Source organism: Crinia signifera, chromosome 8, assembly GCF_055691185.1.
Source record: "Crinia signifera chromosome 8, ASM5569118v1, whole genome shotgun sequence".
NCBI lineage: Eukaryota > Metazoa > Chordata > Amphibia > Anura > Myobatrachidae > Crinia > Crinia signifera.
In genome coordinates this window covers 60287028-60314548 of record NC_139224.1, presented here as the reverse complement: position 1 = coordinate 60314548, position 27521 = coordinate 60287028, and the positions used below count along the sequence as shown (strand labels likewise).

Below are 27521 nucleotides of genomic sequence, written 5' to 3'. Positions count from 1 at the left end.
ACTACAAACCAGGTCTTTAAACCTCCATTTTTCTGGGAAGGTGAATGGCACGGAGAGGCTGGTCCACTCTCTGGGAGGAAAGTGTGAATAAATCAGATTACAGCTGTCAGTGCCGATAGGCTGGTCCTGAACTAGCTAGCTATTCAGGCAGTTATTGAATGTAGCACCAAATTCCATTACCTGCTGCAAATATCCTGTCCAGTCACGTTTGCTTTTCCAGGCTGTCAGAGATGCAACAGTGAAGTACAAGCATCAGAATAACTTCATATGTGCAGTGGTGGGAGAGATGCTAGTTTAACAGAGTTTCTCAAAAGTGTTTATATTGATCACTAATACTACACATAAAATAAAAAACTACAACGAGGATTTATACTTGTTTTGCAAAGTGTCATGTACCCCTTATTTCTCTAAATGAATGAACACTTAAGCAGGTGCATTATTTAAAAAAATCTAAGGAAGTTTATTAGTGACAAGTAAACGATTTTTTAACCAGAGTTAACATAAAAAAACAGCATACTTGAAGTTCCAACAGAGTATAAAATCCTTCTGCGAAACATGACTTCATGTTTCTGCCACTGAACGAGAGGAATTAAGGACTAGTAGCTGGCAGGCTTCTCTGTGGTATCCGAAATCTCCTGAACTATTATTTATGGCTTGTGGATAGTCTAAAATGCAGATGTACTGTACGTGAAATGGACAAAAGGGGAAGCTTGTGATGGAGAGTAAAATGCAGCCAGAGGGATGAGGGAGTGACAAATAGAATACTGTAGGATCACACAAAGAATATGATGGAGGAAAAAGAAAAACCTTGAAAGAACGCATAGGTGTATATCTTACGAAGGTGAAACTACGATGAATAGTGAAACTCTGCCCATCAACCAAAACACTTTTTGAAACAGTTCTAAATATTGTTTGCTAATCTATAGATCCTAAAAACAGGTACAAAAATCAGAAGCCCACCAATTGTGACCTCCCTGACACAGCATTCGATACAAACGATTTGTTCTCCATCAGTGCAAAAAATTTGCATATAGCTTAACCCCAATAATTCTGAGATCACAGCATAGTTTATTTTCCCTTTACATGCTGCAACTCAGCAAATGTCTGGATGAAAGGTCCACTTTAATTACAAAGAGCTTATGTGGGTGTACGAGACAGAAAAATAGATCGGTAGAAGTAACAATAAGTATAAAACAAAACATCTCTCCGCAGGGAGATCGTAGGATGTTTTGTTGAGAGATGATGAGAACAATGAGTCATACATGCCAGAATGTGTGATATACCGAATAGAAAGAAGGCAAAGTGTCAAGGAAACATTATGAAAGAGAAATGTTCCTCTAATACTCAGTGGGAAAATAAGATGAGGGATGGCCATGGACACGTAATATATTTGGGAAACCAGAGCTGCGGTGCCAGTGGGATGGTAAACCCTGTGCATACTTTATTACTGGATACAAAAGCCTCTGAGGATAACGGGGTCAGAAAAGGTATTTGACGGTTGTTCCTATTCTTCATTTAGTGTAATTGCTTGTTCCAAAGCTCTGAAGCATCTATCTAGCAACACACTGCGAGAACCAGAGCTATTCCCTTTCTTTTGAATTCCAAGCCAGAGGTGACTGCAAATCTATTGCAAACCCCTTTGATTCCCAATAAGTTTAGAGGAGACACCCAGACACCCCAAAGATAAATATAGAGCCTAGCTGGAGACTCTTTCCTGAGCGAGGCCTTGTAGCAGCACATCCTGAGTAGAAGTAGAATGGGTGCGTCCGGAACAGGGTCCTTCATGAACATTTCCAGACGCAAATAGCCAGGCTGCCCCCAAAGAACATGTACAGAAGGTTCTTGACTTCGTGAGTGATCTCAAAACCAAAGCCCTCTCCAATCACGACATGCCACGAGGACCCAAACTTCTTGTCCATTGTCTCTTTGATCATCTTTGCCGCACTCTGAGAGAGTAGAGAGATTGAACATGTCAGAATATTCCAAGTCTCAGGTCATTTTTATTTGTGCATACATACTGTATACAAGGCTGGCGGTATGGAAAACACACTGCAGGGGGTATAAAACTAGTTTTCATGGGCAGATTTCTCAGTTCATTTTGTATCAGCCATTTAGCTAGAATTGCCTGCACTGCAATAAGTGTGTACATAACAAACCATAAAACACATAGCAATAAGAATATGAAGTAACAACAACAATTTAACAAAAGGAAGTTAACCACTGATCAATACCCCCCCTCCAAAAAAAAAAATACTCAGAAATTGTAAATGAATGTTTTTTAAAGACTGAACTAGGTTAAGAATCTATTTCAAATTCATCCAACACAAATGTATTTATTTATTGATTTTACCCGGCAACTGCGATTCTGGTGCACACAGGCAAGATGATATTTACACTATCCTGGTAGTAATCAGCTGCACGGCAGCCACTAGGGGAGGGAACTAGGAAGTAGAGGGCCCGAGAGGTCCTTTTAAAGCTGTGGACACACGGTGTGATTTGCACTATCGATTTTGAGTATCGAATGTAGACATAGAAATATCTCGGAACGAGGGCCATGCTGCTAATTGCCGCATGGCACCGTCTCCCCCCGCTGCCCCTCCCTCCCTGCCCCACCAGGTCACGTCGGCTACCGATTGATATGGGTGGCCGTCGGATCGGCCCGTGTGCCCACAGCATGAGTGACAGCTGCTGATTACCTTTCAGCAGCCCCCTAGTGGGCTTGCTGCCTGGCAGCATCAGATACGTTGCATAGATACATCAGATGTGATCAAGTCAGGCTGGTATTTCCATGACCTGGTCACAAGTGATTAAGCAGACAATGGGCTGGATTCAGATGTGGTTGAAGTTGCTATCACTACTGCTTACATAGTACTAGTGATAGCACAAATGCATGTAATGCAGCACAAACTATCACCAGGGGTGTTTTAAGGAGTGGGGGCGGGGGAGGCACATGTGCAGGCTTCAATTGTTGGTAGTAACCAAACAGAAACAAAAACAAATATGCAACCATCACTTCATATCAAATAAATGAAGAGAATGGGCACTGGTGTTTCACAATGATACAAGATGCAAACAATAGAGGGCAAGTACTGACAGACACTATTAATGCGACTGCTGTACATTATGCTGGTCACTACTACTTGTACCTTATAACTGGGCACTACTATTACTTTAGGAACACATTACTCTGTACTACTACTGGTGGCATATTGCTGAAGATTACAACCACAGCTCACATAGCTGGCTACTGGTACTACATCATAATCCACCAAAGAATTAAAACCATTGTCATGCCGACCTACTGTAGTTGTCAACCTTAAACACATGGGGTGGATCTGTCGAACTAAACACTGTCTATCCAAGTTACTTTTCAACTAGTACATTAATTCTAATTTACGTTTATGCATAAGGTCATTTTTTTTTAATGAATTGGTCATTTAAGGCCCCCATACACTATGAGATTTATCTGACCTGTAAAATTGCATCTGATTTCCCTTGAACTTCCCCGGCAGCTTCCCAGGAGGCCTACAAACAATTTGACACTTGGTGTGCCATTTTTTACATCCAATTTGTGTCAGATAAATCACATGTCCACGGGCATCACATTGCACAGCATCGCATCTAGTTCAAAACGCACGGTGCTTTAACCCATTGCATGTGTTTTGAACTAGATGTAGGGATGGCCATCGACTCTCGCTGTTCCCAAAACATCAAAGGTCGAGATCTAGTGCTCGATAGGTAAGGGTCGAATAGTTTTATGCCATCGATGGATGGCATCCGATGGAGATAATATTTTCTTTCACCCTGCCACTGCAGTTGGACAGTCGCTCAGTCTGTCTCCTGCCCTACCACTTTTCTCCACGTGGCCTTGTGCGCTGGCTGCCGCTTGGCTCTATGTATTCATATAAAACGCCCCCAGGACATTGGACCCTGCCCTCCTCTGTCCGTCAGTCAAGGGTAGGGATGGCCATCGTTGCCATTGCCATCGATGGTTGCCATCGATGGCAATTCTGCAACAGGCCATCGATAGTGCTAAACTATGCAATGGATGACCATCGATATTTTTACATATCGATGATCATCCATTGTGTTTGATTGATTGTCCTGTGGGCCAATCAAAACACGGGGGCGTGGCTTCACGGGTGTCAGGGGCGGAGCTATGCTCAGTGTCCCCGCACTTTGAAAAAATAAGCAAAACATCATTTTGCTGTTCTATCGATGGAGGGAAATCATTTGGTTCTCCCCCATCAATGGGGAAAGTATTTGACATCGGCCATGAACCATCGATGATTTCATATCATCGATGGTCGATGGCCATCCCTAGCCAAGGGCCACCGTCCGTCCCACTCGTCTCTCTCCCTCCTTCCTCGGCTCGTCGCACCCCCACCACTACCCGGCTGGCTACCTGAGACTAGACTACGGTTCGCCCAGCGGTGGTGCCACAGCCGAGAGGTGCGACCCAGGCTCTGCTGCCCACGTCGACCTCATTCAGCAGGGGAGAGGGGAGAGGGGGGGTGGCGGGGTCGGCCTCTGCTGCCTGTGCCATCGATGGCAAAAGGGCAACTGACCATTGATGGTGCATAACTATTCAATGGATGACCATTGATGTTTTTATATATCGATGGTCATCCATTGTATTTGACTTTGTCCCAATCAGAATATGGGGGCTGGGCTTCAGGGGCGTCCTGGGCAGAGCTTTGCTCCGTGTATCAGGAAAAATGAAACTATTCTTTTAAGCTAGACATCGATGGTGGGAAACCATCTGTTCTCCCCCATCGATGTCAAAACTATGCAACATCGGCCATTAACCATCAATGTTTTCTAAACATCGATGGCCATCCCTACCTCCAGCAGCAGTGGAGGTGGCATGGACAGGCTCTGCTGCCTGCGCCGACCTCATTCAGCAGGGGAGAGGGGGGGGGGGGGTCGGGCTCTGCGGCACGCGCCAACCTCAAGCAGCAGGGGAGTGGGGTATGGGCTCTGCTGCCCACAGCCACATCTAGCAGCAGTGGAGAGAGAGGGAGGGGGGGGGGGGGGGGGAGACAGGCTCTGCTGCCTGTGCCGACCTCCTGCAGCAAAGTGTCCACATACTTAATAAATAATTATTTAGGTTGATGTATCTTATTAACAGTTGCTTATATAGAACAGTATATTCCATTGTGCTTTACAATTGGAAACGATGACAGAACAAACTAGGTAATTACAGACAGTCATACAGGTACGAAGGCCCGATTAGTAGACTTAACAATCTATAGGGAAATACAGTAGGCATTGATACACAAGGATAGGTGTTCACTATTACATATCCATCTATACCAGATTGCAATAGTTCTTTGAGGGCGGTATAATATAGTCACCCAGAAATGTTAGCCAGGGGTGAGAGGGACTGTGAAATAGGGATATAGCTGGATAGGAAAGTTTTATAAAGGTTATGTGGGTGGTTCTGGAATTTGATACGTTTGTCTGAAGAGGTGATTTTTCAGAGAACGCTTCAAGGTATGGAGACTACAGGAGTCTTATTGTGTGTAGAAGGGCATTCCACAGAGTGGAACTCCTGCAATCATGAATCAGAGCAAGTAATGCATGTGGATGAGAGACGTACTGTAGATCTTGTGAAGAGGTCGAGATCGTAGATATTTGAGATAAGCGGATAGATGTATGTTGGTGCAGTTTGGTTTATGGCCTTGAATGTACATAAAATACCATTATATTGAATATGGTAGAATACAGATAACCAGTGTTTTTTGCAGATGATGAATGTCTAGCGAGGAAGATCATCATCACAGCTGGATGGATTGTAGTCGTGGGAGTCTGTATTGGGGAAGACCAGTAAGGAGACTATTGCAGTAATCAATGTGGGAGTAAAAAGATCATGGGATAGGGTTTTAGCAGTGTCTTGTGTAAGGTATTTTGGATTTGTTTTTTTGATGCATGCAGCATGATTTTGAGACAGATTTTATGTGGGGAACAAAGGACAATACTAGAGTCAAGGGTGACACCTAGGCAGCTAGAGCTTGTGGGGTAGGATTGATTGTAGTGTTCTCAACAGTGAAAGAAATATTAACTACTAAAAGGGCAGTGGAAATATAATTAATTCTGTTTTTGAGATGATGTATTCAGTTTGGAGTTTCATCCAATATGAAATGGAAAAAAGGTATTCAGTGACCAATATAGATGGTATCAAATCTGGGAAAGATAGTAGGTAGATTTAACGATTATCCAAGATGATACTGAAATACAAAAGAGCTGGTTAATATGCCAAGAGGTAATATAGATAGAGAAAAGCAGAGGACCTAAAAGGTGCCCACAGACGCATCAATTATCGAATGCGTTTTGTACTTTTTAAGTACAAAACGCATCTTATGTACAATTATCGGGTGGTGTTTATGCGCGATGCAATGCGCGTTCCCGGGAGCCCGATATTGTATGTCTAAAAAAGTACGTGCTGCACGTACTTTTTAGACTACATCTGAAAATTAACATTACAAACATGGGTTCATCACATCGCATCGCATGCATCCAAGTGCACATCGCATCACAAGCTGGAAGAAAAATTGTATAGAACCATTGTACAGTCAAAAATGCATACAGTAAAATTGATGCGTCTGTGGGCACCTTAAGACTGAGCTGTTAGGTGCTTAAATTCATTATGGTAGCAAAGAGGAGGTGGAATCAGAGAAACCAACACTGAAAGAGAAATTAGGTAGGTAGATTGAGAACCAAGAATAGGGTAGTGTCCAGAAAACCTAGGGATATTAGTGTTTGTATGAGAAGAGTATAGTCAACAGTGTCAAAAGCAGCAGAGAAATCTAGAAGAATAAGTGAGCAATGGCCTTAAAGGCCCCCATACATTTGTCCGACTTGTCATAAGGACAAGTCAGACCCAATTGTCCCAGCAGCTGGCCTGACCTGCAGGGACAATGGGAGCGGAGGACAGCAGCGGGGATATGCCCGCAAACAGAGAGCGGGTGGGGGAGGGGGGGTTGGGCACAGGGAGCCGGGCAAGAAGCTGCTGCGCAGGGAGCAGGGGGTGGCGGCACAGAGTACCAGGGAGCCGGGCAGGAGAAGACGCTGCAGCAGCAGCGCGAGTGGCAGGAGCAGCAGAGCACTTCCAAAAAAATAAAAAGCCCATACAAAGGCATAGGAAGCCATTGATTGGCTGAGAGAGGTCTCAGCCAATCAATGGCTTCCTATGCGTTTGTATGGGCTTTTGGGGGGGGGGGAAGTGCTCTGCTGCTGCTCTAGCCACTCGTGCTGCCGCATCTTCTCCTGCCCGGCTCCCTGGTACTCTGCGCCGCCCCCTCTTCTCCCGTTAATGGCAGCGGCTTCCTCCTCTGCCTGGCTCCCTGCGCCTGATCCCTCCACCCGGCTCTGGTAGGTCCCCCCCGTTGCGGGGGGGGGGGGGGGGGGCACGGCTCCGGGCAGCACATAAGATTTAGCAAATCTTATGTCCAGTCAGTCCGACCTCCCGACTCCGATCCGATGCGCACGGGGCCACGCATCGGGTCGGAGGGGATGTCTCTATATGCGATTTGGGACGATTTCACAGCCCGATTCATCTGAATCGGGCATAATTGTGCCCAAATCGCATAATGTATGGGGGCCTTAAGACTTAGCAGTGGCCAGATCATTCACTACTATGGGAGTAATCACGGCATGTTTGAACAGTGAAAGGATGATACCAGTAGAGTGCAAGAGATTACAGATTTTAGGCAAGGTTGGAATGAGCGCAGGAGACAGATCTTTACTTATTTGTGAGGGTAAAGGATCAAGAGGAGAGATAAAACAGTAGGAGGAAAGACAAGTGTTGATACTTCATCTTCAATTGTGGGATCAAGAAGCCAGAAGGTACCGGTAGGGAATTGAGCAGGTCGCTGATTGAGGAGGAGCATAGTTTCATCTTGGATCTATCAAACTTGTCCTTGAAAATGGAAGCACTGATAGTGGCTAGTGGGTTGGGTGAAGAAGGGTTGAGAAGGGATTAAAATGTATAAAAAAAAAAAGACATTTGGGGTTGGGAGATGGAGCAGAAACTAGAGCCTGGAAATTGGTTTGTTTGGCAATGTCCAGGGCATTACAATAGGAGCGCTTATATGTGAGGAAGTCCATTGGAGTACCATTTATTTTCAACTTTAACAACAGTTTGTGTAGCTGTAAAGATAATGGACAAGATGTAATGCGATTTTTTGAGAATGTATGATTTTTTGGTCAAACATGGCAAAAACCACACATGTAGTATTGTCCAATTTGTGGTAAAAATCACACTTTTTGCCATACCAGAAATAAAAAATAAAAAAATGTGCACTTCATAAATCACATCCAGATGTTTTCTCATTAAAAACCGCAAAATTACATATAATAGGTTGTGATTTTCAAAGTGCACCTTAAACATTACCAAAAATTGCAAGAAAAATAGACCTGCTTCTGGCTATGACTATTTCTATTACGCAAGCGATTTCTGTCTTGTTTGGAAAAATCACACCCGATTACATGTGACATGTGCGATTTGGTGCAATTTTTTAGCTTATTTAAAAAAAAAAATCACACCCTATTAAATTTGGCCCCATATGTCTGATGCTGGATGCCTAGTAGAAGTGATTTCACCAATATACAGAACATGCACTTATCAAAATAAGAAATAAGAGTGTGTAGGTACACACACACATACATACAAATTACTCACCACTGCGTGCCCCACCACATATTGTATATAAAATAGTTACCAAGGAACTCTAGTTCAGTCTGCATGTGTAGAAAGCAGGTTCTGGCAATACAGAGGTTTCCACAAATGGCAGTGGCACTTGGAGGGCAGTACTTTCTCTTACCTATTTATAATACACACTTCACAAAGCTAAAACAAGCCCTTTAAGCATGTTACGTAGTAGTTACCTCATTATTACTGGCAAACTTTTCACAGGCTGTAACACAAAGCTCCATGGTTTCTACACGCATCTCTTCTGGCATGTCTGTGTGCTGCAGGGAGAAAACACCAGCTGTTAGAATGAGCCTTTGGCCAGAGTATCTATTACGCTTGTCATGAGAAGGACACCACTTGCTTTCATTAACATAGAGCCATAGGGGTGCAAGTGGGAATATTTTTATGGGATACGATCACTAGGTCTACAAGCATTAGGTCGACATGCAGGAAGGTCGACATGGGTGAGGTTGACAGTCAAAAAGTTGACATGGGGTTGTTCATTGTTTTTTGGAACTGACATGTACCATCCACTAGGGCACAATGGGAGAATAAAATAGTGTGCCCGAAGCATGGCGAACGTAGTGAACCATGCAAGGGGACGCGGTGCTATGTTTCTTTTTTTTTTCAATTGAGTTTTTATTTATGCAAAAAAAAGACATACAATACATAGACATTGGTGATATCTTACAGTTACTTTAACATAGTATTTGCGTGGACAAACAGACATGAGATACAACAACCCGGCGCGTCCCCCCCCTCCCATCCCATCTCCCACCTAAATTTGAAACGCCCCAATTCAGTATAGAACAGGTTGATTATATTTTGGGTCCATATCGTGGGGTTTAACCAGTCTATCCTTGTTCTTAATCGAGTATCACTGAACAATACTAAAGCTATAGATATAGAACGCATGTTCCAGGTACCCTATCATAGCACACTTAAACACAAAAAACCTAAAAAAAAATATGAATTGACAGAAGAGGAGTAGAGGAGAGAGAAAAAAAAAACAAAAAAAAACAAAAACAAACGATATATATATATATATTATTGTCCCGTATAAAAGTGCGTAGTGCCAATGGAAAAAAAGACATTAAGTTATTATTATCACGTGTAAAGTGCGTAGTGCCAATGAGTTAATAGAGCCGCTTGTGAGTGCATGTGCCTGACCAAGTGACAAAAAAAAAAAAAAAAAAGACAAGAAAAAGAAAAAGAAAAGATTTTTTTGTTATCGCTTATAAAGTGCGTGGTGCCAATTTAGTGAGGCCGCTTATAAGTGCATATGCCCCAGCTACTGAGGAAAATTACTTTATCCAAAAAAGTGCCTAGTACCATTTATCTTAGTGAATCTATTTACATAAACCTATGCCCATCCTAATTTTCCTTTATACTAAACAAGACTGTGTCGCACCACCTGTGCCATGTTTTGTGAAACTTGTTGCTAGCATTCCTTGAGGCATAGACAAATCTTTCATGCGTATACGTAGTGTTTACTAAATTGACCCATTCTGAAAAAACTGGACCGTTGCGTGCCATCCAGTACCTGGCTACAATCACTTTAGCAATGGCGGAGAGATTGCCAGCTAGCAAACTCACTTCTCTAGGAAGACCCTTCAAGTCCCAGATCCCTAACACTGCATTTCTACTAGTACACGACTCTTCAGGAATCCCGATACTGACAAAAATGCTAAAGACCTTTACCCAAAACTCCTGCACCTGAGCGCACTGCCACAAAAGGTGCCAAAAAGTAGCATTACCCATCCCACACTTTGGGCAGTTATCTAACTTAGACCCGCAGAATTTTTTGAGTTTGCTCGGGGATACATATGTTCTATGTAATATATTATAGTGGACCTGGCGTATTCGAATGGAGTTCGTGGCGTTGTTTGTGGCGGCCAAAGCCCTAATCCACCCAGCTTCGCCTATGTTAAAAACTTCTTTATCCCAGGTCTTTTTGAGAGAGATCAGTTGATCCTCCTCCTCCATTGACGCCAAAAATTTATATAGCTTAGTTATCTTACTATCTTTTCCTAGTTTTCGGATATAGAGTTTCAGAGGGTCCTCTACCAGAAACCCTTCTCTGTCTCTACTCCATTGATCCACTGCACTCCTTATCTGGAGGTAGCTATAAAACATTGAATTAGGTAGATTTAATTCTAATTTTAGCTGCTCATAAGTTTTGAAAGAGCCGTCTCGGTATAGTTGGTCCAGCTTAACCAGCCCATACTTGTTCCACATTCTATCTACTCCCTGGTTTTTAAGCTTACTGTAAGTGGGGAGCGAAGAGAGATGTAGTTCAGGGTCTGCCCCCTCATATTTCGCCAGTCTACGGGTCGCACACCAGATTTTTACCGCTTGCTTCACTATCAAGGGGGAGCTCTTTGGGGCCTCACCCATTAAGAGAATCTGTAGAGGATGGTAACCGGGCTGCGTGGTATTTATTAGCTCAAGTAATTCCCGGTTAACTTCCCCCCCACTGACCCAAGTTTGAAGGTGTATTAGCTGGGCGGCCCAATAATATCTCTTAAAATTTGGAAATGCGAGTCCCCCCTTCTCCTTCGCTCTCCACAATGTAGCCAGCTTAATCCTGGGGCGCTTGTCCTTCCAAATAAACGAAGTCAAGATGCCGTTAAGTTTCTTAAAATGCTTCTCCCCAATTAACATGGATGAGTGTTGGAGAATGTATAAGACCTTTGGGAGGACAAGCATCTTTATCAGATTAATTCGCCCAATAAGCGTCAGTGGGAGTCTGGACCAGCCCCTGCATTGTTTCTTTATTACCTCCACCACCGGGGATAAATTGTCCTGGATAAACTTGCTTGAGGTCGCCGAAACAATAATACCCAGGTATTTAAACCTATCCACTTTTATCAGGGAGTTTATGGAGTAATTTGATCCTTCCGTATCATGCCCTATCGCCATTATATTCGATTTTTGCCAGTTGATGTTTAATCCTGAGTACAGCCCAAATTTTTGGATAAGCTCAACTATCGATTGCAAATCCCTGCGTGGATCCCCAAGCCCCACCAACAGATCATCCGCGTAGAGGGAAACCATATTGCGCATACCCCCCTCCTCCCTCCCTGCCAAGGCAGATCTTAAAAGGCACGCAAGAGGCTCTATTGCCACTGCAAACAGCAGGGGGGAGAGGGGGCACCCCTGACGAGTACCCCTAGACAAGGGAAAGGAGGGGGAGGTAAGGCCGTTGATTGTCACTCTTGCTCTCGAATCTTTATATAAGACCATAGTCCGGTTTATGAATTTTTCCCCAAAGCCAAAGGCCTTCAACGTAGCCCATAAATACTGCCATTCGACCGAGTCGAAAGCCCTGCAGGCGTCAAAAGACGCCAACAGAGCCTCCGACTTACGAGCTTCAGCCGTTTGGATATAGGAAAAAACTCTTCTTAAGTTAATACTTGTGGATTTACCGGCAATGAACCCAGTTTGATCTGGGTGGATCACTTCATTTATTACTTTGTTCAGCCTATTAGCCAAGATCTTGGCATAAATTTTTGCGTCAGTGGAAATCAATGATATTGGTCGGTAGGATTCGACTAGGGCCGGGTCTTTATCATTTTTTAAAATTACCACGATTGATGCTTCTTGCATAGAGATAGGGAGCTTTTCCTCCCTCTCCATGCCCTGAAATAGATTGAGTAAGCGTGGGGCAAGGGCCTTGTCTAGGTGCTGGACTAGTTCCCCAGGAATACCGTCTAGGCCTGGTGCCTTCCCCTTAGGCAGGGTTTTAATGGCAAAAAGCACCTCCTCCAGCTGTATGGGCAGTTCTAACATTTCCCTGGCACTAGAAGAGAGCCTGGGAAGGCTCACTGTACTCAGGTAGCTGGCTATCTCATTTGGCCCCTTGGCAAACTGTGAGCTATAGACTTCGCTATAGAACATAAGGAACTCCTCCAAAATTTCAGGAGTGGTAAACAGATCAGACTTGCGACTCTTGATCATGGGTATAGTGTTAGAGGGCCTGTCTTGTTTTACCAGGTAGGCCAATAATTTCCCCCCTCTATCTGAATTCTGGTACCATTGATGGCTGCTGTTCAAAACCCTGCGACTAGTAACCTCAAGCAAATGGTCCTTCCAATCTGTCTGGGCTTTTTCCCATAATACCCTATCCTCTTCCCTCTGACTCAGTAGGTATTGATTTTCTAGCTGAACCGTTTTTTTTTCCAATTCATTTGTTTTATATCTATTTTGTTTTTTAATATATGCTATCTTTTTAATGCATAGACCCCGTAGGTAGGCTTTAAACGCGTCCCAGATATAGGAGTTACCGGCCGTGTCGTAATTCACCTCAAAAAAGCTGTCTATTTCCGCCTCAAGTATCTCATGGTCCATTTGAGGAATCCAATAAGGCTGGAGTTTCCATGGCCGAAATCCCTCTGGCACCCCCAAATCGAGCGCCATTAGAAGCGGAGAATGGTCCGAGATGCCTCGAGCCTTATACGATACCTCGGTGATCATATTAAGTACCTTATCAGACACTAAGATCATATCTATCCGCGAGAAGGATCCATAAGTTGCTGAATGGCAAGAAAACTGTCTCAGGTCTGGATTCCTTATTCTCCATGGGTCCTTCCAACATACACCATTTATAAACTCTGCTAGCCTGCTCCTACCCGAGCCCACCTCACCACTTCCTTTAGACCATTTGTCCAGACAGGGGGACAGGACCGTATTGAAGTCGCCCAAGCATATTACATTGTGGTTAGGAAAGGCCGCTATAAATTCAACCGCCTTCTTTAACACCCCTTCGGAGAAGGGAGGGGGTAAATATACAGATAGTAGACAGAAATCTATGTGATTTATTGAACATTCTAAAAAGACATATCTTCCCCCGGGGTCGATTTCTTTTGTCCGGCAGGTAAATACTAGTGACTTTTTAATAAGAATTGATACACCCCTTGAATGAGTGGTATACGGAGCATGGAAGGCTGCAGCTATCCATGGACGTTTAAGAGACATAAGTCGGTCCATGGGTAGGTGCGTTTCCTGTAAGCATACAATGTCAGAGGCATATTGTTTACACTGGTTCAGCACCAGAGATCTTTTTATCTTATTATTTATGCCTCTGACATTCCACGTCATTATCCTGACCATGCCCGTCTACACCAATTAAACTCCCTGTTCAATCTTTTCACTTTGTGAGATATGGAGGAAAAGACCGGGCCGCGCCTTGTGACCAACACAACACAAAACAACACAAACCCCACCCCCCTCCCCCACCCCGTATAACCTAAACCCCTAGGCATACCTCAATTCCCTCCCAACCCCAATCAGACCGACTTGGTTTCTTCTACAGGGACAATTGACTAATGGTCACCTGGCTTGCGGCCGACTCTCCCATGCCTTCTTTATCATACACAATACCCATCCCACCACCCCCGCCGCCCCCCGACACCCCCTTTAAGGAGAATATAGTACAGTATACTGACTGCACAGAAAACACAACAGAGAAGAGAGAGGGAGAGGGAAAAAAAAAAAAAGAGAAAAACAACCATTATTTGTAACCACACTGCAAGAGCTGCAGTTATACCGCTGGCAGGAGAAGGAGATGCACCACTGCAATTCCGCACCCCTTTTTTTCCCCTCCCATTCCCCACCCATCTCAGGGGGAAACCAGCGAGTTCCTAGTCAAATTTCTGCATATTAAGACCGGAGCTCTTCATAACCACAAGATGTTGTGAGACATAGATGTTCTTGACCAATCAAACAGTACAGCCATGACCTCCGTCTTTAGGTCGACTACTAAAGGTCGTGGCCCCAGTCTCTATACCAAGCACAATGTCCTGCACAGATGGACTGGGGGGGAAGGGAAAAGAAATAATAGAAGAGAAAAAAAAAAAAAAGGAATAAAAACTCCAACAGGCTCATTAAGTGTTCTTAGAAACTTCCAACTGTCTCCTGCCTGGATGGGATATGTCAAGCCATCTGGCTGCTTCGTCAGGAGTGAAAAAAAATTGGTTGCCCCGTCGGCCTCCACCCTTAATTTTGAGGGGTAGAACATGGCGTATTTAACATTCAGCTCTCTAAGCCTGGATTTAATTTCTTTAAACTTGGCTCTGTCTTTTTGGATCTCCACTGGGAAATCGGGAAAGGCTGAAACCTTTTTGTTGTTATAGACAAGAGCGCCTGTTGTCCTGGCCAGGCTTAAGATTTTGTCCCGGTCTTTATAATGCAGGATCTTAACAATCAGGGTGCGTGGAGGCCCTCCTGGTGGGAATGGTCGGGCGGGCACCCTGTGTGCCCTCTCTACAGCAAACTGGGCCGTAAAGGCTTCTTTGCCAAATGTTGACATTAACCAGTCCTCAACAAATTTTTCCGGCGAAGAGCCTTCAACATGCTCCTCTAGGCCGACAAATCGCACGTTATTACGCCTTGATCGACCCTCCATGTCCAACATCTTCCGCTGCAACTCAGAAATCTGTCCCATAACTGACTTAATTTGGGACTGCAGAGGAGTGATACATTCCTCTATGGAGGTCATACGGCCTTCCATTTCAGTAACTCTCTGCCTGACATTTTGGACATCGTTCCTCAATAACATAATGTCGGACTGCACCTTGTTAATTTGAATCGTTAAGTGCGATTCGCACTTATTGACGGCATCCAGAACCTGCTGGAGTGATATTTCGTTTTGAGGTGCCTCACTGGAGCCTTTGGTCGGGGTCGCATGGGGAGTTGTGGACTGTGAGTTGTTGGCTGATTGGGGCTGGGAACGGGCATATTTTTCTAGTCTTGCCGCAGCGGTATTTTGACCAGTTTTCCCCATCTCTACCTACCGGGGAGAGATGCACCTGTACAGGCTGGTGGAGATGTTAAAAAGGAGTATATTTTGCAACCGCCAAGTAATGAGAACGTGGCCCAAAAAAAAAAAAAAAAAAAAAAAAAAGGTCCGTGTTTTGAAGCCTCCTGCAGGGGATAACACGTGATGTATATTCAAATACGAACTCGTGGAGCAATGCCCAAATGTATGTGACCGGCTCAGTCAATTAATAACCAGCCTTATCGCCCATTGGCTAGCATATATGGGCTTTTACAGGATACCAGCTGGTTTGCACCACCGTCACACTTAGTGACACAGTTTTATCTTCAAACTGGCAGTAAGTTGCAGAACTGGTCAGCATAAATGAACGGCTCCTGACTGCACAACATAACCATATGCCAGAGTGTTATACTGCTCACCAACGTAGCTTGCGTGTGCAGCCTTGCTCTCCCCTCTTCTCCTCCTTTGCCCAGAGGTCAGGTTCAGCCGCCCGTTGGACCGGACTTCTACAGCTCCAACTCTCCTCTCTCCGCAAAGCTTGCTCCCGCGTCCGTCACTCTCTCCCCTCTCCCCTCCTCGCTCTCCACGTCGCCCGGCGTCAGCCGGCGCCTCCGGACGACACGGCACGCCAGTCCTCCCCGCTCAGCCTCGAGATCCAGCCGCGTCAAGATCACAGTGCAGCCGCGTCTCCTCGCTCAGGATCAAACAACCAGTGCTTCCGTCACAACCAAGCCGGCATCAGGTCACAAACTTGGGCATCGGGTGCAGCGTTGGGGGGGGGTAGCTCCAGCCAAACATTATCAGGCACAGGAGAGCCGGCTTAGCGCCAACTCAGCATCACACGCGAGCCGCCGTGACCACGCCCCTACCTCCGCGGTGCTATGTTTCAGTGTCCATGTTGACTGTGTTGACATTCGGGACGAAAAAACCACATGTCGACCTTTTGACTGTCGACCATACCCATGTTGACCTAATGGCCTTTTCGACATTGTCATGTCGATCTAATGCTTGTAGACCTAGTTGCTGTTTATCCAATGATCCAATTCCATTTGTATTAACATTTGCTGCCCAGTATCAGGATTCATGCATCTCATTACAGGGAATCCATACTAGTGTGGTCAAAAGACACTGACCACACTTTTTATGATTATTGCTAAAATCTATTCTATGTATGCAATATTATTTTTATTTTAAAATAAACTTTGTCTTTATAAACTTCACATCACCTGATCTCTCTCTGATTAGCGGAATTCTGAACTCTGCAGGGATCCACATCAACTAATGCTGGCCACAAAAAGTGTTGCATACAATCAGTTGACCTGAACTGCAAAAATAGGGACCCAAATTACCCAGATCCAGTTATTCTGCAATCAGGATGACTGAATGGATCATACACCGGAATATGCAGTCATACAAAGGATTAACCAAGGAGTGAATAAAATCCAAAACTAAAAACAATCAAATCTGTAGACTACAGCTGTCCATGTATGGCCAATAGCAGGAAGGAGAATGATCGGTTGCTATGGGTGACCGTAGTAACTTAAGGAATTCACCTAAATCAGATTGTGCTTACTCGTAATTTTATCAATAATCTAAACCACTGCTGTTTATTAGCTGCACACAACATTAAATAATGAGGTCTGAAGTATTAATGCTTTTAAAGCCAGATCTTGTTTTAGTAAACCAAATTGTATGGATTGCATATCTAGGCAAATGTTATAAAAGACGAAGAACCAGCAATGCAGAGCAGATAAGTACATAATAACGGTTATGGTATAGCGGGTCAACAATGTCTAGCTTGACACCTGAAAATGGTCGACATTGCCAGACGGTCAACACAGTCAACACTCAAAATGTGGACAAGTTTTTTTCACTTATGTGTCCATGTCGACATGGACAACATACTGTATAAGTGTACCGCTGCGCTCGCCATGCTTCTGGTGCGGTGCCTCGCTACGTTCGGCACACTATTAAATTCTCACTCTCTGCCAACTTGGACGGGAAAGTATGAACCAAGCCGGTCTACACCAAAAAAGGGAAAAAACTTGACCTTTTGCTTGTTGACAATGTCCACCTTAAGCTTGTGTCGACCTCCTGTCGATGCTGTCTTATGGTATGTCAACCATTGTCAGGCGTCGACCATTAGTGGTAGACATAGTGACTGTCAACCTAGACATTGTCGACCCAATGCAGTAAATTAATACATTGCCTTCTTTTTATTTTGAGCTCTCAGTGACCAATCAGTGGAAATCCTGATGTGTCTACTCATGTTACCTGGGACAGAAACCGGGTTGCACTCGGGATTTTGTTCCCGGCTAGAACCTGGGTGCGACCCGGCTTGCAAACCCATTCACACTAGAGGCCCCACCCAGCATAATGCCGGGTGGGTGACGTCATCGGGAGGTGGGGTCAGGGAGGCACTGGGAGATGAAAGCATCTCCCAGCGCTGGCTTTTGAACTGTAGTGAACGGGACCCAGGTCTCATCGACCCCGGTCACCCGTTTACACTACACAGTGACCTAGGTTGAACCCGTGTTCAACACTGGCCGCTACCTGGGTAGAAATGCTGGGTCTCACAACCTGGGATATTTCTACAGGGAGCGTTTCCACCTGCCTAAAATCCCGGGTTTTGCGGGCTCCCATGCAAAAACCTGGGATATTTAGGCTAGTGGAAAAGGGGTATTAGTAGCCACCACGACAGAGCCTTCCTGTTCCCCAGGTAAGGAAGAACCAACTTATCACTACATGTGTCCTTAATGACTGATGTGAATGTTCAAATATTCTCTGTACAGCGCTGCGGAATGTGTGCGCTATATAAGAAACTGTAAATAAATAAATAATCACCTAGCGGAACACACAGCTACAATGGATATGGGCAACTTTTATTTTCTGACACATTACTTATTCCATTATAAAATACCCCACATCTTTTTAATAGTAGTACTGTAATATTGGTATGCAGTCCCATTATCAACATTTAGAATATTGACACCAGAAAGACAACAGTTATGATGCTGACATGGTTAAAATGAAGATATCAAAAATGGGTACATCTAGAAGATTTCAACAGAGACAGAATGTTGACATGTGAAATGTTGCCCTTAGGATGAGTTAAGGGGTTAGAAATAGCCTTAGGAACAGACTACCTACTATAGGACAACATTGCCTGCATTGACATACTGTCACCATAATGACTACAATGAATGTCAAACTAATATACCGAAGCTGCAATATATTTAGGTCAAAACATCCAGGGCATTCCCAACACACTTAAGGCGCATACACACTAGGCGACTGAGCTGAAAGCAGTTCAGTTTACTTGTCTGAGCTGCATTCAGCTTGGAAGCCGCCCAGTGAGTACACGGCAGCAATGAGCGATGATGCTCGCTCCCGCATCATCGATGGCCCAGCCGCTCATCTGTTATTACCAGCAGATGAGCGGTGGAGTGGGTGGCTTTCCTTAGTGTCCTCACTTCACAGCCAGCTCCAATGGACCAGTGTAAGATCTCATGTGTGCAGCCTGGACCCAGTCAGCTGCCGCAGGTATGTACACATACTGTCAGGCAATACCTGCCTATATGCAAAAATATAAACAGCAAATGTGCGTGTAGAGATAAAATCTAAATACATAGTAATTTATACACACAGAATCTTATAAGTGTTAAATAGTGCTGGTTACAGCACATCTGACAATTCCCAACTCATCATACCACTCCCCCATAGATCTACGTACTTCTTATCAGCAAAAAGAACTGTAGAAACAGGGCATCACAAAACACCACGGGGAACATTTACTAAGATGGGAGTTTTATTGAAGATTCTCATCAGATCACTTATACTACTTATTATTTATTTACCACCTTCTAGAAGATAATAGATAGACTCTGATTGGTTGCTATGGGCAACAGCCCATATTCAATAGTACTCCCATCTTAGTAACTTTACCCCCACACCTGCTAAACAGGATAAAATGTTCCCACTTTCAGAAGCAACCTTTGTTTTGAGGGAGAAGATGCTGTACGGAGAATAGTTCCACATTATTAGGTCCCATGGAAGTATCTGACAACTAGGTTCTCCTTTTCATTCATCATATGGTATATGGTCATTTGGTCTACAGCATGATGGTCGACAAGCATTGGGTTGACATGGTTCTAGGGCAACAGGTCATTAGGTCGACACACACATTAGGTCGACATGTTCTAGGTCTAGGTTTTTCACTGTTTTGAGCCGACACTAGGGTGTGGTGTGCCCGAAGCATTGCGAGCGCAGCGAGGACTGTGTCCATGTCGACTGTGTCAACATTCAGGTATAAAAACAGTGAAAAACACCATGTCGACCTTTTGACTGTCGACCTAGACCAGGGGTAGCCAGTCCTCGAGAGCTACCAACAGTTAACGTTTACCAGCTCACCTCACAGGTGCACTCATTACTGACTAACACATTTTTAAAGATCCACAGGTGGAGCTAAATACTTCACTTGTGATTCTGTGAGGAGATCTGGAAAAAATTAGCTGTTGGTAGCTCTCGGGGACTGGAGTTGGCTACCCCTGACCTAGACCAGGTTGACCTAATGACCTGTCGACCTAAAGCCATGTCGACCAACATGCTGTAGACCAAATGATCCCAACTCCATCGTATCAGCAACTATAACATATGAATTTGTATTAAGTAAACTTTGTTTTCTGTCCTACCTTACGCAGAATGTTTAATAACTACTAAGCCCGCTCGAAGGAAATGCTTTGAAAGCTAGTCTGCTACTTTGTGATTGCCTCTGTGTTTGTGCATGTGTGAGAGAGAAAGAGATGTAGATGAACTAGCTGCCAATAAATGGCAGTGTTTCGGAGACACAGAAATGAACACTGAATTCATCTATACATATATACACACAGTAGATGATGTGAGGGTTATTGGAAAGCTGTGTTATCAGGGAAAAGCAATGTTCTACAATACAGCATAGTGGGATCAGGGACAACATAAAGTCACAGTAACATGCCTTACTTGGCATACTGCAGTACACTAGAATAAGCATTGGAGACAGGGCACAAGACAGACTTATTAGCATTACCCGTATTAAAGGGAAGCTGTGCATCCTCTTGTAGTCTGCTTCATCCTTCTTGCCCTCTCCAGGATCTGCCATGCCTCTTTCTCCACAAGTACCAGCAATCAGTGTATACTTTTAGGTTGTGCAAAACAGAACATATGGGGTGGCTACGGAAGAACCAGCAGGGGCTGTGGACGTGTTCAATTGCCTAAAGAAACACAGATTTTTTTTTTTAACATAGCACAGATTGCACTAAATGTCTTTGTTCATAATGCCTTCTTTTTTTCTTTATTTTTGAATTTTTTAAAAAAAAAGCCTTGATCTTGCTAACAAACACCGCAGCACGTCCTGTACCAGAAGGACATACATAAAGGACAAATAGAATCAAAGGTTACAAATGCTTGTCGCTAAATGCATGTACTTTATTGCCACCAATGTGCAGAATATGTTTCATTTTCCTACCAAACAATGGCAGCCTAAACATTAAAGAACACGACTCTTCTTTGTATTACCAGGGCAACCAGCCGACCGGGGTTTTATCAAAGGGAGAATTTGACAATGAAAGAAACTCTTTACATTTTACAGGACAGTGCATTGCTCTGGAGAATGCTACGAGTATTCATTTTAAAAAGTGTCGCCATCCTAAATATATCCTACTCTACTTGAAAGTGTAGATCGAAAGAAAGAAATAAAAAAAGTTTCTCGTAAACTCCTTTCAGGCTGGTGCATTCAGTGCTTTCACAAAACTAGTGGTGTACTTTGTTACCCATTAGCGAAGTTGGTTTTGATCCTATACAAATATACTGTATAGCTGGTTACCAATAAAGTAAAAAAATAAAATCAAACAGAAGTACATTTACATATGAATACATTAAATATAGGCTTCATTAGAAAGCTCATAAATAACTCTATACATTTGTATTATAAATGTGAAACAAATTACACTGTTCTAATAAAGATTTCGTTCCATTCTGACATTCTTTTGCCAGAATAGATCCGGCATGTTGGATTTGGCCGCTGTTTGATGTTCACCGGCCGGCGCGGGGACCGGGTGAGCACAGCGGCAGGAGGTGGCAGAATTGCGCGGGAGGGTGGACGGGGCCGGGTGAGCTGCTCTCACCCGGCCTAATGGCGGGAAAGGAAAGTGCAACAGGCCAGGTACGGATGGCGATGGGAGGTGGTGGACAGGAGGACGGTGCCGTGTAAACTGCTGCTGCTCACTCAGTGCCATCTATCCGGCATGTTTTCATGTCAGATTGAGATTGCTGGAAACATGGCCAAACCTTTCAGTTATGGCTGTGTTTCCATCAAAAGCAGGGTGATTAGCAGCTATTCCGTCAATCTATCTGGTTTTCGGCAGGTCCGAACATTTCCACGTGCCGAAAAAAACAGCCAGCATTGAATAGGTCGGAACCCCTTCCGACCTATTCATGTCGAAAACTGCTCTCTTTTCGGCAAGACGCCAGTTTTGACAGGGATTGAATATACCCCAAAGCATTTACATTGTTCAGTTTTTTGCAACTAAAGAGAAACTGTAGGGCAAGGGTTCCCAAACGCAGTCCTCAAGGCATCCTAACGGTCCAAGTTTTAAGTATATCCATCCTTGGCCACAGGTGACTTAATTAGTACCTCAGTCAATTTAATTTAACCATCTGTGCTAAGCTATGGATATACTTAAAATCTGGACCATTCGGATGCCTTGAGTACTGCATTTGAGAACCGCTGCCCTAGGGTATGATTTATAGATTGTATTAGCTGTGCAATGGCACCATTTCAAATTATCCTTACATACCTAGTAATGTAACTCACTCACACTAATGCCGATACTTAAAATAATACAAAAAAACCAACTTGCATAACATCCGTCTATTCTGCATTTTTACTGTTCATTTACGCAAAACTTTGTGGCCGATTCAGGATCACTCGTAGTTATCTGAATTCGGCCCTAGCCCCGATGGTCAGGGTTTGCGCATGTGCAAACCCCGGCAACGAACAGCTGCGGCGAGTTACACACTAGCCGGACCGTTCGTTGCCTGGAGTTGGACAATGGGAACAGCCAGCATTTTATAGGCATCCCCATGAAAACGCAGGACGTTCCCTGGGAATGCGGGTGGGCCGATGCCTCCCAGGAGCAGGCGGTTGAAGTCATATAACGTCAGCGCCTGCTCCCTCTTTTGTGGACAGTGACGGAAATAAAAGTCAGTTTAGGCTGACTTATTTCCCAAGGGAACAGAGACCATTCGATGGTCGGCGACTACCGAATGATCTCTCTCCCCCCTTCAGCTGCATATGCGAGGGGATGTGTTTGTGTTGGCGCTTCAGGGATCACTAAGCAAGGAACGATCGCTGCTTATTGAGCCTTGCTGAAACAGGCACTTGGTGTGAGTGTTATGCCCACTGTGTCTACCTACTGACTTGCCCCATGAAACATGGAAAAAGTAAGAGCAAGGGGGGGGGGGAGGTAAGGTTTAGATGGTGGGGTATGGGGGAATAGTGTTATGCACTAGCAGGGAAAGCTAAGGTTAGGCTGCAGGGGAGGGTTAGGATAAAGCTACTGGGAGGGAGGGTTAGGGGTGCAGGGGTAGTTTTACTTACCTGACCCCTGTTGGGATTCCCTTCTTTATGTCGGCATCTGTATTCTGAAAGCCAGGAACCCAAACGCTGGTCAACTGTATGCATTCCAAGATTCTTATCAGTTGATGTTGGCCACAATGATGTAGCAGTGGTCACCATGACCTCTGTCCCTGTACTACCTTACTACCAGTAACATTTAACATGAAGATGTTGCTGTTATGAATGTAACTTATTGAGGTGTGAGTGAGTTATGCGGCGGCCGCCGCAGAGTCCGGGTGAGGGAGGGTGAAGCGGGAGGAGCTGCTCCAGAATGCCGCCCTCCAGTGGCCGGTGCCCCAGGCAAATGCCTAAAGCCGCCTAGTGGTGGCGCGGGCTCTGGGTACATCTGTATTACACTGTATGCAGGAGATCGTTGTGATATCATCTTCAATGCTACATTGACTACTTACCTGGCACGGTCTCATGAGATGCTACTGCAGTCACCTAGGTTTGTGCATATGGGCCAATAGGGTTTCCTCTGCCTGCCTTGCTCCGCCCCACCCTGATAGAGATGTTGTATTTGATTACCCTGGCCCTCACCGCCAATCAGCACCCTAGAATGCTGTGCAAAGTGCACTCTGGTGTACAGTCCCTCCTTACCCACAACACGCTGCACTCTGCATGATGCGTGGGTAATGGTAGTTTACTAACACAGTGGTCATTGATGGGTGGGATCCTTGTGCCACTGGTAAATATGTCACCACTAGGGAGAATAATGCCACTAGAGATCTACTGGGAGTGGAAGAGCATTTTACAATGAAATTTTAATACAATAATATTTACATTATAAACCTAAGTAATGACTTTTATACAAAAAAACACAATTTCAAGTTTTTGGGAAAATAAATATTCAGTTATGAGGCATTTCCACTCCTTCAGAGCTTAAAATCAATTCCTTAAAACACACATATACAAATATGTAAAGAAAAAATTACAGCAATCAACCTACAGTATATTCAGTGGATTTTGATAAAGAGCAAATTGGCAGTCCCAAGATTGTCACAACCTTTACAAATATATAATGAAGTATAAAGGCTTAACACAATCAGCAGCCTGTATAAACATACACTAAAACAAGAAAACATAACATTAATATTAGAGAAGTAGAATTGACTAGCATAAAGTTTATGTATGTGATTATGTATGTATGCATTCTTCCCAATTCCAGAAGTCACATGGATTTAGTCTTCACCCATGACCGTGTCATCTTGCACTTTGTAAATGTCTCCTTTCACTCCCTGTTAACACGGTGCTGCCAAGGTCACTCTTACCAAACACAACCTTGACCGGGTCTTATTTTTCTCCTCTCTCAACACCACCTTTTGTCCAACATCTCAATCATTCTCCATAACGCCTCCCTAGCCTCTGCATTTCACTCAGCTGCCCCAGGTATTGCGCTAATACTTTGTCAATATGCTTTCCAACCCTGGCACACCAAGATTACTCGCTACCCCCAGAAAGATATTCTTGTGCACAGTACTGTAAGAAATCATGCTCTCATATAGATTTCCTGCACTTCAGCTTCATAGTCTCCTATTACCCATGTTAATCAGTCATAATTCAGGTCTAGACTCTCGTCACACTCCTTTTATCCCCACCACCACTTTGCTAGGTGCAACTTCCTCCCCATTCTCTCTTCAACCTACTTAACAATGAAGAAGATTTAAACCATCTGTATTGGCATCTCATCCCACCATCTGCCTATTTATTAGTTTCCCTCCGCTACCTCCCAGCTTGCCCATCTCTTTAATTTGTATGACACTGCCCCCTCCTTCTTCAAACATTAACTCATTTCACCCATCCTTAAGATATTCTCACTTGACCAAAACTCTCTCTTGAACTACTGCCCCATCCACCTCTGTTTTGCCTCTAAGCTCCATGTTTGATTATTTAAAACTCACTTCATACCTCTTTCACCACACATTCCTAACTGGTTTCTGGCCCCTTCACTCTACAGAAACCCTCCATAATAAAGTCATTAACAACTACCGCACCTCAAAGCCAATGGTTAGTTCTCTATTCATCTCATTTTCAATTGTCTGTCTTTGACACACCCACTGATCCTTCAAACTCTTAATTCTATTGGTCTATGAATCAGCCCTCTTGGTTCACCCCCTACCTCTAGTGTTCTAGCTGTAGCATTACATTTCTCTCTCTCTTAATCCCTTTTCCTACTTCTCGATTTTCCCAAAGATTCTGTCCTTTGGCTCCTACTTATCTAGCTTTACATCAGCTTCCTTAGAATGCTCATCAGATATTTTAGGGGTAGATATATGAAACAGCGAAAAGAGTAGAGAAGTGAGTGAGTAGAGACATTGCCGATGGCAACCAATCAGCTCTGAGATAGAATTTATCAAGTGCTGTCTAAAAACTATAGGTAACAGCTAATTTTCCGATCTGCTGACTAACTCAACCGCAACCTACTTTGCTTGCAACCCAACTCCCTTAGAATCCCTTTCAAGCTCCTGACCCGCACTTACAAAGCGCTCAATCACTCTGCCGATAAGTCTCTAATCCGCTGCCAAAATTCCTTCCCCTCTTCCTCCAAGTGATTGTCTTCAAAATGTACCATATTGTACCTCCCTTCTGCTGCTCTCACTCTACCTGCAAACCAAACTTTTTCGTAAGGAAAGTATGGAGGTATGGAAAAGATGACCCAGCTCTGTGTGCTACTGTATCAATGCAAGCCACCGTGCTGATCTATGTTGGCATTTTTTTTAGTATTCTCACACTAATATAACATATCTGTAAACACTCTTCAGGTGGGGCACCAATGCAGGTCAGGTGGGGCACCATGCAGAACAATAGCATATGGTCAGTAATGTGCTTTCGGTACTACCTCATCTTTGAAGCCCGCCCTTACGTTGGGTCCACACCACCATCGATTACCTTTAGTAAAGTTGTGGCAAGCGAAGCAAGCCACCGAACAGGAAGCGTGGTGAGCAAAGTGAGCCCGCATGGGGACAGTGATGCTATTCTGAAAGCGGCTAACGTAAGTGGCGTAAGCGGTGTCCGCAAAGATGAGGAAGTACCGTCCTTTCTGTTTACTTATCCCAATGCCCTTTAAGCGGGTATGGGTGAAAACCGGACCAGGACAAAACCCCCGGACCGGACATCAAACTCTGCATTTTGGAGCTTGTAGCCTCCGGTCCGGGGGGGTGTCCTGTCCGGGGGGGCTGCCTGTCACACCTGTCACCAGGTAGAGGAGGAGGGGTAGAATAAAGCCTCACTGTATGGTCCGGGCATGTAGCAAAAACCGGACGGTCCGGACCACACGGGGAGGCTGTAATCACCCCTTCCCCATGTCCCTGGTGATAGCTATCACAGGGACCCCCCCCCCCCTCCCCCCGGACAGGACACCCCCGGACAGGACCCTACAAGCTCCGGACTGCAGATTTTGATGTCCTGTCCGGCGGTCCGAAGTGTAGTCCGGTTTTTACATAGTCCCCCTCTAAGCTGAGTTCCACTGTATGAGATGTGGGCACATATAAGCAACCTTACAGCATGCTTTCATGCCATCTTAAAGCTAGAGAGCAGAGAGTCATCATTCATAAGTTCCCACCATTCCAATCGTACAGACCTCCACACAGGCTGCAATCTACTAACTCAGTCCATTGGTACCATGGATGAGCAATTTTCTAAACAAAGGATATCGTGGCACGTCCAGCTAGCCCCAAATGACTGTCCTGCACAAGTGCACCCGCCTGCAACTTTCCCATTCTGCTTCCAGCTGCTCGCCCGATTCTCTCACTTCCATGCTCAGTCCCTTCCTTTCTCTATTATCTCATTCACTTTTGTTTTGTTGTCTAGGTCTATTTTTTCACACTCTCCCGTTTGTTCCCATACCTCATGAACGCCGCCGCAGATTTACAGACGATCCCGTAGTAATTTACCGGAGACCCGTGCGGTCTGCATCGATCTCTCACTTCAAACAGCGTCCCTCCGCTTTCCGTTGCTATGCCGCGGCCCAGGCCTCCCCTGGCAACCGCAAGCAAACCCGGAAGCGGAGCCACCGACTTAAAGGTCACACCCCTTCACTCCATACACCGCCTTCGATTGGTATAGTAAAGGGGCCTTCCTAGTGACGTGTCCGGGCTTGCACGTTAGTTGCCAGGGAGACGAGAGTGCGGTAGCTGGCTTTGGCACTGCCTGCTCATCTCCATAGCAGCTCACCAAACAGATGAAACTGCGCAATACCAATGACGGACATTTGTTTAATGACCTCTGTTTATGTCACGACGACTATACTGCTCTGGCACTAACTTCTATGTATCTATTTATTTTTGATGAGGGGTTCTGAACCACGATCCTCTAGGTGTACGTCCTCCTGGTTTAATGGCTAGACATGCTTGAGCAAAATTGCTTACTTTATAATTAGTGATTTTGATTTAATT

The 27521-nt window shown here is 44.6% G+C and overlaps 1 protein-coding gene across 1 annotated transcript; it reads right to left on the bottom strand.

Moving 5' to 3' along the window:
* Positions 1-434: 434 nt before the first annotated feature.
* On the bottom strand, positions 435-27185 carry DNAL4 (dynein axonemal light chain 4). The gene is made up of 4 exons (XM_083156523.1): positions 26974-27185; positions 20539-20722; positions 8890-8973; positions 435-1946 (listed from the first exon to the last, which is right to left on the bottom strand). Exons 2-4 carry the CDS (start codon positions 20608-20610, stop codon positions 1782-1784), a joined length of 321 nt encoding a protein of 106 aa, XP_083012649.1. The 5' UTR covers positions 20611-20722; positions 26974-27185; the 3' UTR covers positions 435-1781.
* Between the last annotated feature and the right edge of the window lie 336 nt (positions 27186-27521).

Bases quoted from the DNA above. Each gene is read 5' to 3' on its own strand.
- DNAL4 (XM_083156523.1), bottom strand. From the start codon at position 20,610: ATGGCAGATCCTGGAGAGGGCAAGAAGGATGAAGCAGACTACAAGAGG. The intron at 8,974-20,538 runs GTAATGCTAATA...TTCTCCCTGCAG, and splicing joins ACAGCTTCCCTTTAATACGG to CACACAGACATGCCAGAAGA. The intron at 1,947-8,889 runs GTAACTACTACG...CTACTCTCTCAG, and splicing joins AGTTTGCCAGTAATAATGAG to AGTGCGGCAAAGATGATCAA.